General features: G+C 29.6%; 2 protein-coding genes and 1 long non-coding RNA gene across 4 annotated transcripts in view; 2 read left to right on the forward strand and 1 right to left on the reverse strand.

Annotated features, from left to right (window-relative positions):
* The first annotated feature begins 1891 nt into the window (after nt 1-1891).
* On the forward strand, nt 1892-2343 carry LOC139906783 (uncharacterized). The gene is made up of 3 exons (XR_011782718.1): nt 1892-2001; nt 2055-2194; nt 2257-2343. It is a non-coding gene; the product is annotated as an uncharacterized lncRNA (long non-coding RNA).
* Nucleotides 2344-3880: 1537 nt separating this feature from the next.
* Nucleotides 3881-12313, forward strand: LOC121127114 (uncharacterized). 2 transcript variants are annotated; one of them, XM_040722486.2, is made up of 10 exons: nt 3881-4316; nt 4459-4494; nt 4623-4694; nt 4748-4798; nt 4849-5071; nt 5121-5251; nt 11066-11119; nt 11175-11201; nt 11255-11290; nt 11348-12313. In XM_040722486.2, the coding sequence occupies exons 1-10, from the start codon at nt 3993-3995 to the stop codon at nt 11819-11821; spliced, it is 1428 nt and encodes a 475-aa protein (XP_040578420.1). In that variant the 5' UTR covers nt 3881-3992; the 3' UTR covers nt 11822-12313. The 2 variants fall into 2 exon arrangements, with proteins under 2 accessions (XP_040578420.1, XP_040578421.1); XM_040722487.2 differs by having other exon boundaries at nt 5130-5251.
* The window catches only part of frc (fringe connection), a 31458-nt gene continuing 27815 nt past the window's right edge, over nt 10804-14446 (reverse strand). The window contains exon 4 of the transcript XR_011782713.1: nt 10804-14416. The gene's annotated coding sequence lies outside the window, so the exon portion shown is untranslated. The remainder of the gene's footprint in view (nt 14417-14446) is intronic.

Consider the following 14446-nt stretch of genomic DNA (forward strand, 5'->3'; position numbering starts at 1 on the left):
AAATTAGCTTTGCTGCACCAATATTGATGACTCTGTTTCTTGCTGTGGTTCATGTACTATGAAGACAATGTTGTCTGTGAGTGCCTATGTTTCCATCATATCCAATGTAACATTACACTGTTACATTCTAGTGGAACTATCTATCAAGGGTGGACAAGAAGTTTCCCTTCTTCATATTATGGAGAACCAGAGACAGAGTAATCTCCATATTTATTGTGAAGCCATTCATGTAACTTTAGCACCAATTATGGTGTATATGTATTTTATTTAATATTCTAGTGAATATAGAAATAACTAAGTCATCAAGATCTGCACCTCCTGTCTTCAATATAGCAGACCCTATGGCACTAATTACATATCATATGATGTATTCTCCAAGCATACAAAATATCTATGTTTCTGCATTAAAAATATTTAAAATTTTCGGAAGTATTTATTTATTTACTTTTATATTCAAGAAAATTTTATTAACTTATATTCCGTAGGATTTTCAATACAATAGCTGGAACTTCTAAGTAGCTACAATAAAAACTATGACGTAATATCTAGAAACTTTTTGACATTTTTGAAAATTTCAACAATAAAGCTAAATTGCACTTGCAACAGCTATATTCAATGTCCAAAATTAAAGTTATTAGTAAATTTAGTAAGTTTATACCTCAGAAAATAAGAATAATTTTGCATATATTTGATGTAAAAAGTAAAATGTTAGTGTACACGCAGGATAGCTGTGGTAACCTACATTTTAGGTCAAAGATGGAAATTAAAACAATCATTTATGTCCTTACTTTGTGTCAAATCTACTCATTCTTGATCGTAAAAAATCCACAAATAATTTATCCAATTTTCAGTTACATATCCAGCCAAACACAAAACAAATGATAAATTATTATGATAGGACTCTGTTCTATATATTCGTGCATCTTTATTTACTAAATTGTAATGTGCTGTTAATATCAAAATAAAATTTATTACATAAAGGAATCATGAAGTAATTGCAAAAGTGTATTAGCAATTTGTGATACACTTTTTTTTATTTTTTACAAGAAAATTACAATAAATGAACACTAATTCTCAAAATTATTTATAAATCTTTTCAAAAATAGGGTTGCAAAATTCCGTGTATTTTCAGACACGGAAAATTTCCATGCAAAACTTTAGGGAATAAGATAGAATTAATATAATCTCAGGAATCTCAGAAACCCGAGGAGTGAAGAAAAAAAACTGAGATACGTTTGGAATTCTACGCTCCAAGATAATTCCTTCGGCAAATTCAATGGTAAATAGTTTTAACATATAATAGTTATCTTATGCCTAAGGGTGATAATTTTGGTAAGAATACAAAAGTGTGCGAGGAGAAGAGAAGAAATACTTATGGCATCATTGATTAAATAATATACATCTTCTATCAAACATGAACGTTATCATTCCCGCCTTTATTATTCAATATTAATATAATAATATTAGATGGGGATAGTCGATAGAGAACTGAATAAAATGTTAAAAATAACGTCGCCTTCTGTCTGGATTTCTGAAAATGGAGGCCTAGGAATTTGGAAAATACTTGCCGGATGAGAAACAGATGGTTTGTCGGATTTGTCGATATAAATGTGCCTTAGTACCCTGTCTAGAATTACACGCCACTCATTATCCTCATCTCATAATAAGGGTATCGATATTCATCTATAAAATCAATTTAACACGATGAATACATCAAGTCAGACTTTAACTCTGATCTCACAACGATGCTTATTGCATGTAATATAACCTTATCCATTGATAATCATCTACGTTCAAAAAATTTATGGAGAAATACAAGGGTAAACATATCCCTTCCCGAGAAACCATCATTAAATTAATGGAGGATGTTGTTACTGATGTCATAATATAGAAATACATGTAAAAATGTTTTGAGTCATCCACACCAAATGACGATCAAGTTATCAGTAAAAAGTATTTACGAATATCGAAATGGAACTCTGAATTTTGTACTATCTCAGAGTAAGTATTCAATTTTTTTTTAAATCTAACCATAAAATATGATTCTATTTTAGCTAAACATATCAAGAATTATGATACACAACTCAGTAAAGGGCAAAAACAACTGCTTAAATGGTCACAACAACGGGGGTAGTAGTTTTGGATGGTTTGCAACTAGTTTGTCTGAGACTACTTACTTCGCTTTAAGACTTGGGTATGATAATTAGGTTTTCCAATATTACATAGTTAATAAATATTACTTTTTTATCACTTAAGGCTTAGCTATGGTTGATGGGCTCCAAGAAGTGGTGTTCAGAAAACTCATAAAAGACAAAACAACTGTTTAAATGGTCACAACAACGAACAACAACGAGGGTAGTTACATTGGGTGTTGCATTATAATTAACAATTGTGTATATCCTTCATGATAATAGTATGTTGTTATATAAGCATACCTAAATAACGGGGGAAAATCTTTTTGATGCTCTTAATAGGGAGTAATATCGCCGGACATTACTACATAATTAGCTTTTGCTCTAAATCTTTACGATGAATTTATTTCTAACATTTTTTTATTAGTATATTTATTGTTTAATTTTATGATTTTGACATTTACTTTATTATTAATAATTAGTTCGATCTCATCGGTAGAGATATATCTATCTTGTGCACAATTGTATATAGCAACTTCCACATGAAGAAGAGGGGTAATTATCTTTTTGATTAAACTCCACGTCTCGCTTGTGTATTGCAACCTAAAGTTATGACATATTTAACGGAATTCCGATGTTAGAACATGAAAAAATTATCTGGATAAATCTATTATTTCAATATTCTGTATTTATAATTTATTATTATTAATAGTTATATGATTTTAATTGTCTAATTATGTATATTTAACTTAAATGTTTAATGGTTTGTTTTTTAGTATGTAGATTATATTTAATTAAAGCCTTCTTTTTTAAACTTTGAGCTTCAAATATATTTCAAATACTCTACTTTGTTGTTTCATTAGCTATTATTCTGAGAATAAGGTTAATAATGAATTACAATTTCATGGAGTGTGACGTTTTCAAATCTACTGTAACGGATAAAAAACGTCGAAGTCAATTATACGTAGTATATCTTCATTAAACATTTTGCTAATAAATACATTCGTTATACCCTCAAAAATCATAATAAAGCAGGTAGATGATAATCACATCAGTATTTTAAACAATGATACCATATGTCTTTTTTCCCCCCCTCCTCCTTGCACGCGTTTTTCTCTACAATAATATCAACTATACTTATGCCTTCCCTTACGAACACACACTCCACTGAGTTGCACGCACTCTCCTTTTCAATCAGTTAAGGAGTAATTCATTTTTTTGACAAACTGCTCAAACTGGTCTCCTTTAAAATTTTTTTATAAGATACGGTAAAATAATTTATTTGGGAAGAAAAGGAAATTTTACAAAATAAGCGACCATATTTTAAAAAAAAACTTCAAAATTTGTTTGTTGAACTCCAGAGGTACCTGCGTTCCAAAAAGCGTCATCCTGTTTTATTTTATTTTTAAATATGTATGGAAGATTTAAGTCATTCGGACTTAAGTAATTCCTGTTTAAGAATTATTCTTATAAAAAAATAATGTTAAATTTTTTTGAAAATCAGTTTTTATACAGTTGTAGTGGTTCAAGGTTCTAGTCACACATAATAAGTCTTATTTTTATAAACTATCTTTATAAATATTGTACTGTTCAATGTATTTCTCCTAATATACCTACAATAATTATAAATATAAAGCTATTTTAGTACTAATATTTATTGAAGTATGACAATGTTTTATTTCATTTTAGAAAAAAAAGTGAGCGTCCGTTAACTGTTATGTAAGATATATATTAATTGATTGTAACTAATAAATAAGTTTCTCGTTATTTCCGCTTCAAAAAAATACATCTATTATACATTTATACTAAAACTTAATGGAACTTGAATCAGTTTTGTAAATTTAACAAGAAGTGTACAAAATGAATAAAATATTTAAAAATATTGACATTAAAGCCACTAAACTATTGTTAATTTACTTTATAAATGCATTCATACTTATTAGTTTCATCATTTCAATTTATTCTTTATCATTAATGTATAAGCAAAATGTAACATTAATTGAAGAGCTATCAGATTTTGACGAACGAATTTCAACACTAGAGTGGAAAAATTCTATTAAATTAAAGAAAAGATCTCCAGAAGATAATTGTCTTTGTCCACCTGGACCAAAAGGAACTCCAGGAAAAAAAGGAAAAAGAGGTAAAACAGGAGCTTCTGGATTACCTGGGAAAAATGGATTTCCGGTAATGACTACTTTTAATGTAAAATGATAAGTTTTATGTCTTACTATTATTACATATAAACATTGAATATTACTTGTTACTTCGTTATCAATATATTTATTCTATTAATGTTCTAAATAACTGAATATAAAATAATTTATAGGGTCCTTTTGGAATCGATGGACCTAAAGGAGAAAAGGTTAGTTTTTTTAAAAATATTTTGTAAAAGCTTAATTTCTTCAGTGTGATGCAAAATATATAGAAAGATGGTTTTTCATAAAATATCAATATTTTTGTATTAATTCAATATTTATAAATATTATTCAGGGCAATACAGGATTCCCAGGACCAAAGGGAGAAATGGGTAGTCCAGGTTATAAGATCATAGATAAAAAAAAGGCAAGATATTATTATTTAAGTGCTGATTTGTTACTATTTCTTTTCCTTTTTAGTTGTTGAGCTTAGGTTTCAGTATTGATTCCAATCAAGTACTTATGTTAAAGGTATTAAAATTAATCATAAAATATACTCAATAAGGTATTGACTTTAAAAGGGAGAACCAGGGTTAATTGGAAAACCTGGTCCAAAAGGCCCTCAGGGAGAGCCTGGGTTGCCAGGTTATGATGGAATACAAGGTAGACCTGGGGAGCCTGGAAAAAAAGGAGAAATAGGGAAAGCAGGGATGAAAGGAAATAACGGTTACGTTTTATCTGTCGGAGGAGGAGATTTCCCTTCAGCTATTATCGAAGGTCCACCGGGGGCCCCGGGACCAAAGGGTAAAAATATAAAATAAAAAGTGTCTCTTTTAGAATTTAAATTTAATAGGATCTCCAGGAGTTAATGGTAATGATGGTAAACCGGGAAAACTTGGTATTCCTGGAAAAAACGGTATTCCCGGATCTCCTGGAAAACGTGGTAAAAGAGGAAGAGATGGCCCTCCTGGAAAAGGAGAAAAAGTATACACAAAATATCTTTCTTTCTCAAATATTCGGTCACTATTTAAAAAAAATCACTCTAGGTTTAATATCACTTCTTAAATTTTCTGAATTGGTTGAATACATATTTAAATATTATTTACATCATGAATCTTTGTAGGCCAATGAACTTTAGAAAGAAATAGTATAGGGACTGTAAATAGTAAATTACCTGTTTTCTTTTTATAAGAAAACTTAAAATAGTAAAAGATACTTGTATAATTAAAAAAATCACGTTATAAATATCTAGATATGTCATAGTACTACTCCTTAAGGAACAAAATATTAAAGAGCATGTCAGTAAAGACTGAAATAAGATTAAGATACATGTGTATTAGTAAATCAAAACAATGATTACTAAAATAAAATAAAAAATAAAAAAACTCTATGTTACATATTTCAAATGTTAGATTTGATTATATTTATGAAGCGCAGAGCTTGTCAATACATAACACCATACCAAGGATTTTTTTTTTCAAATGTCAGTTACATTTGTAACTTCATTTTAATAGTTCAAAGTACCAATAATTTTATGCATAGTTGACTCAAATGACTCAAATCTTGCTAAACCATCTGAACAAGAAATATACGATTTTGGTTCTACATTTTTTATCATACTCACAATTCTACTGCGTTTTTTTTATATTCACAAACTATATTACTTTTAAACTTATTCAGGGGAATTTTTAATCAGACTTTAACCAATTCAAACTATCAAATTTTTAAATACATCCATAGAAACATTATGTTTGACTAAATTATGTTGCTTTGAGCTCCCTAAAAATGTAAAATTGATAAAAATTTTGTTCCCAACATTTTATCTAAAATATTGTATATTAAAATTATAATTTTAATTTCACATAAACATGCCATGTGGAAAATTCTACAACAACATTTTTCAATCAATCATCATAGGCTAAGTCTGTCTCAACCTTGAACTTATATTCACTCTAGTCGGTGAAAAATTTTCTACGGATAGATTATTCAGTTTGGTCACTTCCAAGGCCATCTCCATTTACAGCAGCAATATAGTTGGATATTTAGGGTCACCTATAGAACAGTTACAAAGTACTACCATGTCGGATTCATTAGGACTTAACCAATACCATTAAGAACCTGCCTGGTTTCGAAAAATTACATAAGATTATCAATATATTCACATTCCACACTGATGTGATTTCCCTTTCAGTCAGTATAACCTCCAATGATACTAAGACTATTAATTAAATCTGTTTCTTTAAATTTGAACTAATTCCTCGTCAGTAGAAGTATACAATTATTCCAAAGAATATTTGCAGCAATTTATTTTTTCTTGAGCATAGAGACAATGATTCACGAAGTCAAATCCCATAAATTATATTTCAGAAGTAGAAAGACTTTCTTCAGGCATTTCATTAATTATATTACTTATATTGCACTAAGCTAGGTGGCAAGCTATATATTTTTATTAGAGGGAGACGTGACTAATTTGGCAAAAAAGAAAATGAGCACACGCAACAATTATTTTTCCTTTTCTACTCTCAAAACAATATTTATCGATAACTACTACCCAGCCTTACTTATAATATTACTAAATTTATACTTTTTTAATATCAGCTGCCTATAGTATGATTTTCGAGGAGAAAATGTATTACTGCTATAGAGAGGATAACCTTCAACACTTAAATGTGCATCCGTACGGGAAAAATATTATAAAATTATATTTCAAATCATAGCGTCGCTATACATTTGTAATTCCGTTCTACACTAGCTATCTTAGAAACAGACACCAAAACCTTACAATGAGAATCTGCTCAACCTGAATCTAAAAACCTCTACGAAATCTGTTAGTTCTCTTACTTTTTTCTGTTTTTACCCTTTAAGAGTCAAGACGTAAAAATATAAATAGTTAAATTAAAATGAATAAGCATGAGGGAAAAATCAGTCGATATAACGATGCAAATGAAATCGTTCCTTATGGACACTGGAAAAATACTTTTTGTCTCTGCTTCAAAAGAGCCCCTGAAAACATCAATACTGGAGGGGAATAACAAGGCTTGGCTCGAAGCCATCATATGTTTGGTACTTCATCAATCAAGATTATGTTGGACAATGATTGGAATAACCGAGGATTGTCCAATTCTATGCGAAAGATAGCTTCTGGGTAGAAAACGGCATACATGCCTTCGAACCCTAATCTTACCTTATGGTCAACATTCTTCCTAAAGGAATTTATGGGAACTCCAAGAGGAGAGTACACCTCCGTCATTTATTACTCATTTCGGAATATTTTTGATTTTGAGACTCTGGATAAAGTAATTCAAATACTTTAAAATTTGGAGTTTAACTTCCCGTCTGATAATTTTTTCCATCCGTCTACCCACAGGGTTTAGGACTAGTTTATGTTTACATAATTGTGGAATTCTAACTAAAAGTAAATTTTATACTTAATATTATTGAATGTGGTTATGAACCAGAATTATTCTTTAAGCTCTTTCTAATGTGGTATGTGATCCTTATTTATGTTCTGAGGTTAAACAAGGAATAGATAAAGAGGTTACGGAAATGTTGTTTCTCGGAGCATACAGGGATTTGTTTGCTTCCTTCATTTTCGGAATATTCACTGTTACTATGAAAGATAACTCTCGATGGAGAGTAATGGTAAATCACAAGGCTTTTAATAAGTTTATTTTTAATTTAAATTAGAATCAATTGGTTGATTAAGATTTTGGCTGGGCATACCAAGACTATTTTTTATGCTCTTTACATCTGTTTGATGTATAATTTTCTTTTAAAATCTTTCCTGACCATCGTTTTTTTTTCAAATTTCAATGAAGAAATAAAGGTTACCGATGTAATGTTTTATATTTTTGTTTGACATTAGCCATGGTAATTTTTACTTAACTATTGAAAACTGTGATTCCATATCTAAGGTCTCAACTTAAGATAAGTTGTAGTATCTATTTAGATGACTCATATAGGTTATAAAGAAGTGCTATTTATCGAGACCTTAATGAAATATAATATGTATGTATTTAAACATAATGTACATTTTTATCTGTTTAACCATAAATGAAAACCAGGAATGTGGGGATTTCTTTTTGTCTACATTTGTAATACAGGAAGCTGGTGGTCAACACCCCAGTTGCCTCATCATTAAATAAGACCCCATGATTAATTCTTATTAGATTAAATATTTTTTTATTTTACTATTTAAAAATTCCAAATTGATTTTTACTGTTCCGACCAATATTGATCCCACGATATAACATATTTAAGATGTAACAGATAATACAATAGTTTAAAATAGAAACTGCTAACTTCATTGCTGTTTTTTCTCAAAATAAAAACTAGGGATACGGAAGAAAAATAAGGATGACCACATCTGTATTTGTTCTATCGCACGATAAAATTTAATTTTTCGAATAGCCTATGTCAGTTAAAAGAATTGTGCCATTTTTTTGATTTATTCCTTTTTTTTTTTTTTTTTTTTTTTGCCATTTTACCTTACACTAAAATATAAGATAACAATCTTTTTAGCTTTTCAAAAGATAAATGCTGGATTTGGCAGATTATTAGAACTATAATTATAATAACTAACTTATTATAGAATAAATATTTATATTCTCTTAAATTGAATCAGATTTGTGAATACTCTCCGTACTTTGTTCCCTTGAACCCTCTTACTTTCACATTTTCCCAAATAATATAATTTTATGCATCCATTACATTTTCAAATAGATTTAATAAGTGTTTGTATATGTTTGGATTAAGAAGATGAATGAAAGACATGATCATTAATAGGTTGAAAGGTCTAATTATTTTTCTCAGTGACGATATTTTGTACAACAAATTTTAGAGCTTATAGTGGACAATAATATGCTTTCGATTGTTTTAGTGAACTATTTTTTTTTCTGGTATGCTTTCACAATATAAAAAAAATTATCTTATTGTTCAGTATCATCACTATGTATTTTATCTCTATGGATAACACCATAGGAAGAGCAAGGTGTATTTATACTTGTTGGCCAAGAGGCAATATCTTATGTTTGTGTTTTCTTCATATATAAAAATCGTATTTGTTGTGTCTGACTATTGTGTTGTCTCTGAACTATTAAATAAAATCAAGAAACGACCAAGAGAATAAAAGAGAGACGCAGAGTAATAATATATATATATTCGTAATATTCGTAGGTTACAAAATAATTCACCAAACCTGTGCAGGTCATTGCCAAGTTGCTCTTCATAAAAACTGGCACAGAGATATGTTACATCCATGCCCAGGCGCAGACAAACCAGGTCACATAAAATATTATTACATACGGGAAACATATAGCTAGTGATGAAAATCGGGTGTTAATCTGAAGAATAAATTTTCTTTTTCAAAGGGCTATCTTCACGGGAGTGTAATGCCCTCAGAACGAAAACGTGAGAAAGGAGAAATCCACTCCTTGCTGTCTTATAGAGTATACCCTTACAAGCACCCTACTCGTCCCTTGTAGAAGGTTTCACATTCTCTAGTGGTGCACAAACATCCATCTGGCAGTCACGAGTCCATGCAGGGGAGGCAAAGGACCATTATCTACCTTTACACATTCACTAGACCGGGAGTGTAGGGACTTGAGTGAGACAAATGATGTATTTAGCCATGGAACTCTAAACTTATGGAATACTCAAAAAAACAAAAAACAGACGTTGTAGATGAGTGATTGGTCATAAATAAAAAAACTTCATCCTATCCAATTTTATAGACATAATCAATCTTTAATCAGAGGGCTGATTAAAGTTAGTATTTAGGAGTCATAACAACCCATCTTCTAGTTCAGTTGAAATATCGATAAGATTTTAATTTGTTTGAAGCAGAAACTTCTCAATGTTTAGTGCTTGATTTTTTTATAAATCGAAGAAAAAAACACATCGAAATATGAATAGATATAAAATAGATTTTTATATATTATGATATCAACTTCTTATTGATTTTTTCTCAATAAAAATAGAAACAAACCAATATTACAGATAACTAGACCTTTTTTAGAACCAAATACTTTGCTAAATGAAACCCTAATTCGTTACACTTCAAATTAACTCCTAAAAACGTAAGCACAATTAAAATTCAAGGCTTTATTTATTTTAAAACAAAAGTTTTAAATAGAAAATTTATTTGGTACTTATTATTTGTATTATTATTTTTTTTTTTTTGGAAATAAAAACTCAATCGTTATTCGAAAATTTTACTGTAATGAAGTTTATACTTCATATTATTCGTAAAATTCTATTTTTATAGCTCAGTATATATTTTAACTTTTAAATTGTATTTTCTCAGGATTGAATAGTTGCTTGTAAATTATAGTACACATTTCAAATCAACCTAAATTTTCATGTAAACTACTGAATTTGTATAACTCAAAAGTTTGTCCAAACCTATAAAAACGGTAAAAATACTTAAAAATCCAAGTGAAAATTCTCGATTAACCAGAGCCGAAATGAAAAAACTAATGGCAGATTCGTAATCTGCGTGTCAAGTACTACGTGTATTGAATACAGAATTGAAAAGATTTTGGAAAAGTAAAATTGTCTTATTGAATAACTTTTTTATCTCTAATAATTACATATTTTTAAACGTTCCAAGGGAGCACTTGGAGGAAGAAAGTCCTTATATGTATTATATAAAAAGTCTTATTAATATTACTGAAAAAGTATAAATAAATTTTATTATAGGGATAATGTATACATAAATTAAATTTTATAAAATTAAACATGTTTAAGGATATAAATCCTATTAATTCAGATAAGGAGCTATAAGTATAATTTTAATAGGGATATCCTGGTCAAGCAGCAATGAAAGGAAATCCTGGAGACCCTGGAAAAACAGTAAATTAAATCTTTATATTTGATTATATTAATATTAGCTATCCCATCTAATTAGGGTATCCCAGGACTTCCTGGATCTAAGGTACTTAATTAAATATTTCCTTTAATAAATATTTTAGAACATTGAAATTTTAGGGACAAAAAGGAGACAATGGTGAGTCAGGTAAAAATGTAAGTAATTTATTTGATTTAGCTATAAATACAATATAACTTATACAATATATATAGGGAGAACGTGGGAAAAGAGGTAAAAAAGGAGAAAAGGGAGAACTAGGTTCCTCAGGTCCTCCTGGTCTTGATGCACCTTGTCCTTTAGGACCCGACGGACTTCCAATGCCTGGATGTGGTTGGGGTGGAGGAATTGAAGGACAAAATACTGATTTCTTATTTAAATCAACTTCACAACTAAGTGTTGATGAACATACAATTTCTTCTCATTCACAGTACAAGCCAGCAAGTTTGAATACATTAGAAACGAATAACAAGAATTATGGCTCTCCTTCATATTATGCCCCATCTTCATCTTACGATAAATGGCATGATTATGATGACGATTTAAAGGATGTGAAAGATAAAAATTGGAATCCGTGGAATACATATGATGATGATTCTAATCAATGGGGATCTCAAACTGATTGGATTCAAAATCCATACAAAGATACAACTCCAAATTTTGATGATATGAACATCAATTCAATTTGAATCTATTAACGTAGTAAAATTGAAAATTGTATTGCCTTGTTAGTGCTTTTGAAATGGATAATTTAATTTATGTATTTCAACTCAAACATTAACCATTTTAATGAAATAACATATCAATATTTTAATGTATACATACAGACTGTACTAATTAAGTCAAAAACTGGCTTTGAATGTATTTATCGATTACTATTAAAATTGTCCACGTTTTTTCAACGAGGATAAAAATGATCCTCAAATAGAAGAGACTAGTTGTCAATTAAATATTTTGATATACTTATATTTTCAAGCATTTTTTTAAGAGTATGTTGCAGCACAATTTATGAATGTTGCATTAGCTACAATTCTGTAAGGTGGGCGCGTTCGCCTAATTTTAAGAATTTTCTGAATTTACACCCTTGGAGTAATTTTTTTCATGTACAGTATCTTTTCTATGAAATTCAAGTATTACTTGAATCCTTTTTTTTATATGAAAATATAATTGTTTGTGATTAATTAAAGGGCTAAATATTGTTAATCGGTTAAGTTTTTAGTGAAATATTAGTAGGGATGTGAATACTATTTAAATTGCAAGAGCATAATTTTAAAATAAATTTATGTTGGCAAGAGCAATATATATAAAGTCGTAGAAAATATGACATCTATTTTGTAGATGCAACCTGAGTAGTATTTTTTATATATTTTCTAAGCTGTTTTCATTATTGATGAGAGAAAATATAAAGTGTGTGTAAAAGACGGAGAGAGATACTGATGATTTGTGCGGAAGTTATAAATAAACATCATTGTTGGATTCAGACTAGAATTGAGGATAAATATTGGATTAATTCCTGCCTATGACCTAGTAATTACAGACTGAGATTTGTTCATGTTTTCTTAATGTTATGACTAATGTAATTAGACTTCATGAAAGCTAAACTTCTTTTCAATAAACATTCTTCAAAATGCCAAATTTATCATGTCATTTTTTTGGTTTCTTTATTCACCAAATCTGTAGGTCATATTTTCTACAACTCTAAATATATGAATTATTCTATTAGGTGTTCCATCCTATTTTAAAAATTATGAAGTATTAGGAAACAAGAAGCACTATAGTTTATAATGGTATTTATCAACATATATGTTGTCCCTCAAAATTATCTTATTATTTATGTCATTCTCTTATGCGTGATATTTATACTCGCTACAGTTTAGACAATATTATATCCCTATAAATTAAAGTTTGCATTCAATGAATAGCTTTGAGACTAGTCAACACAACTACTTGAGTCAAATTGGAACTTAAAAAAGTAGTAAAATAATTTTATTTTCGAACTTGTTTGGAGTAGATAATGTGAGCCTGAACCTTAAAATATGAAAATGGTTAGAAATTATAACGTGAATAACAAATGCGTTTATATAAATTTTGGTAAAATAAAAATATATTTCAGTTATAGCAATAAGAAATGTCCTTATTAGTATGAAGCTTGTAGCATTTTATTCTTATTTTTATAAAACGTTCTGCGTATTCACATTACTGTAAAAACAAGTGTCCTGACCCTGCAAAATGTCAAGTGCTATTGTGAAAGGTTTCATGATCAAACAGTATTCTTTGAGAAACTGTGATTCATGCATTTATGTTAAGCTATGTGCATAGCTTATTGATGTTGAAAAGGGCCATTTCAATTATACGTAGAAGGAGTTACAACGAGTTACTATGGGAACGATTAGCTTTTTTTCACTGAATTCTTCCAGGTATTATGATGCAACAGTAGAGCAGCTAGCCTTCATCCCCAGTGCTACACATTATCCTGTAGAACTATGGTAAACAGACATTGAGTCTGGATTAGATGCCAGCCGTTATTCAACTTCATTGGTTGCAGTTAGATTTAGTGTATGGGCTATATATCTATGGTGGGGAGGCGGATCACAAATGATATGACCATCATCAACATCAGTGGCGGTGGTGAGCACATTGAGCTGGTATGTAAATGTATCTTACTAGCTTCTTCCTCCTGCTCATCATCAGACTCAGGTTGTGCTTGTTGAAACTCCTTGAACACCTTCACAAAGATACTTCCATTATCTGTCACACATGAAGTCACTTTGTTGTTAAGTCCATATGTGGAAAAGATGTCCTTCAGCTCTGTTACAACTTCATTGTATGTGTATCTGCCCTTGAATCTTTTACTAACTATTGCTGCTTTTTGTCTTTTTAAGGAACCTACATCGATGCAATGAATAGTCACTCCCATGATACTTTTGTTATTGGCGCTCTAAATATCAGGAGGCAAGACAGTACAAACATTGTGTACTCAAATCATGCACTAATCAATTTTGAACAGTGAGCATTTTTGATGTCAATATAAGTCGTTCTGATTAATCGAAAGAAAATATCCAAAATAATGTTCTGACTATGAATGCAAATTTGTTTATATATTTATATCCATAATTTTTTAGTGAGGTTACCACACATTATAAAACATACGATTTCTATTATTTAATGTTTAACTTAACTTAAAAGTAATCTGAGATTAGAATTCCCCTTAACAGACTAAAACCATTTTTAATCATTGAATCACCACTTACATCACCTATAGTGTCTCATCTTAAATGAACTATCTGTGGAAATTTGATTATATATTAACAATA

The sequence above is a fragment of the Lepeophtheirus salmonis genome, chromosome 12 (genome assembly GCF_016086655.4).
Source record: "Lepeophtheirus salmonis chromosome 12, UVic_Lsal_1.4, whole genome shotgun sequence".
Classification (NCBI taxonomy): Eukaryota; Metazoa; Arthropoda; class Copepoda; order Siphonostomatoida; family Caligidae; genus Lepeophtheirus; species Lepeophtheirus salmonis.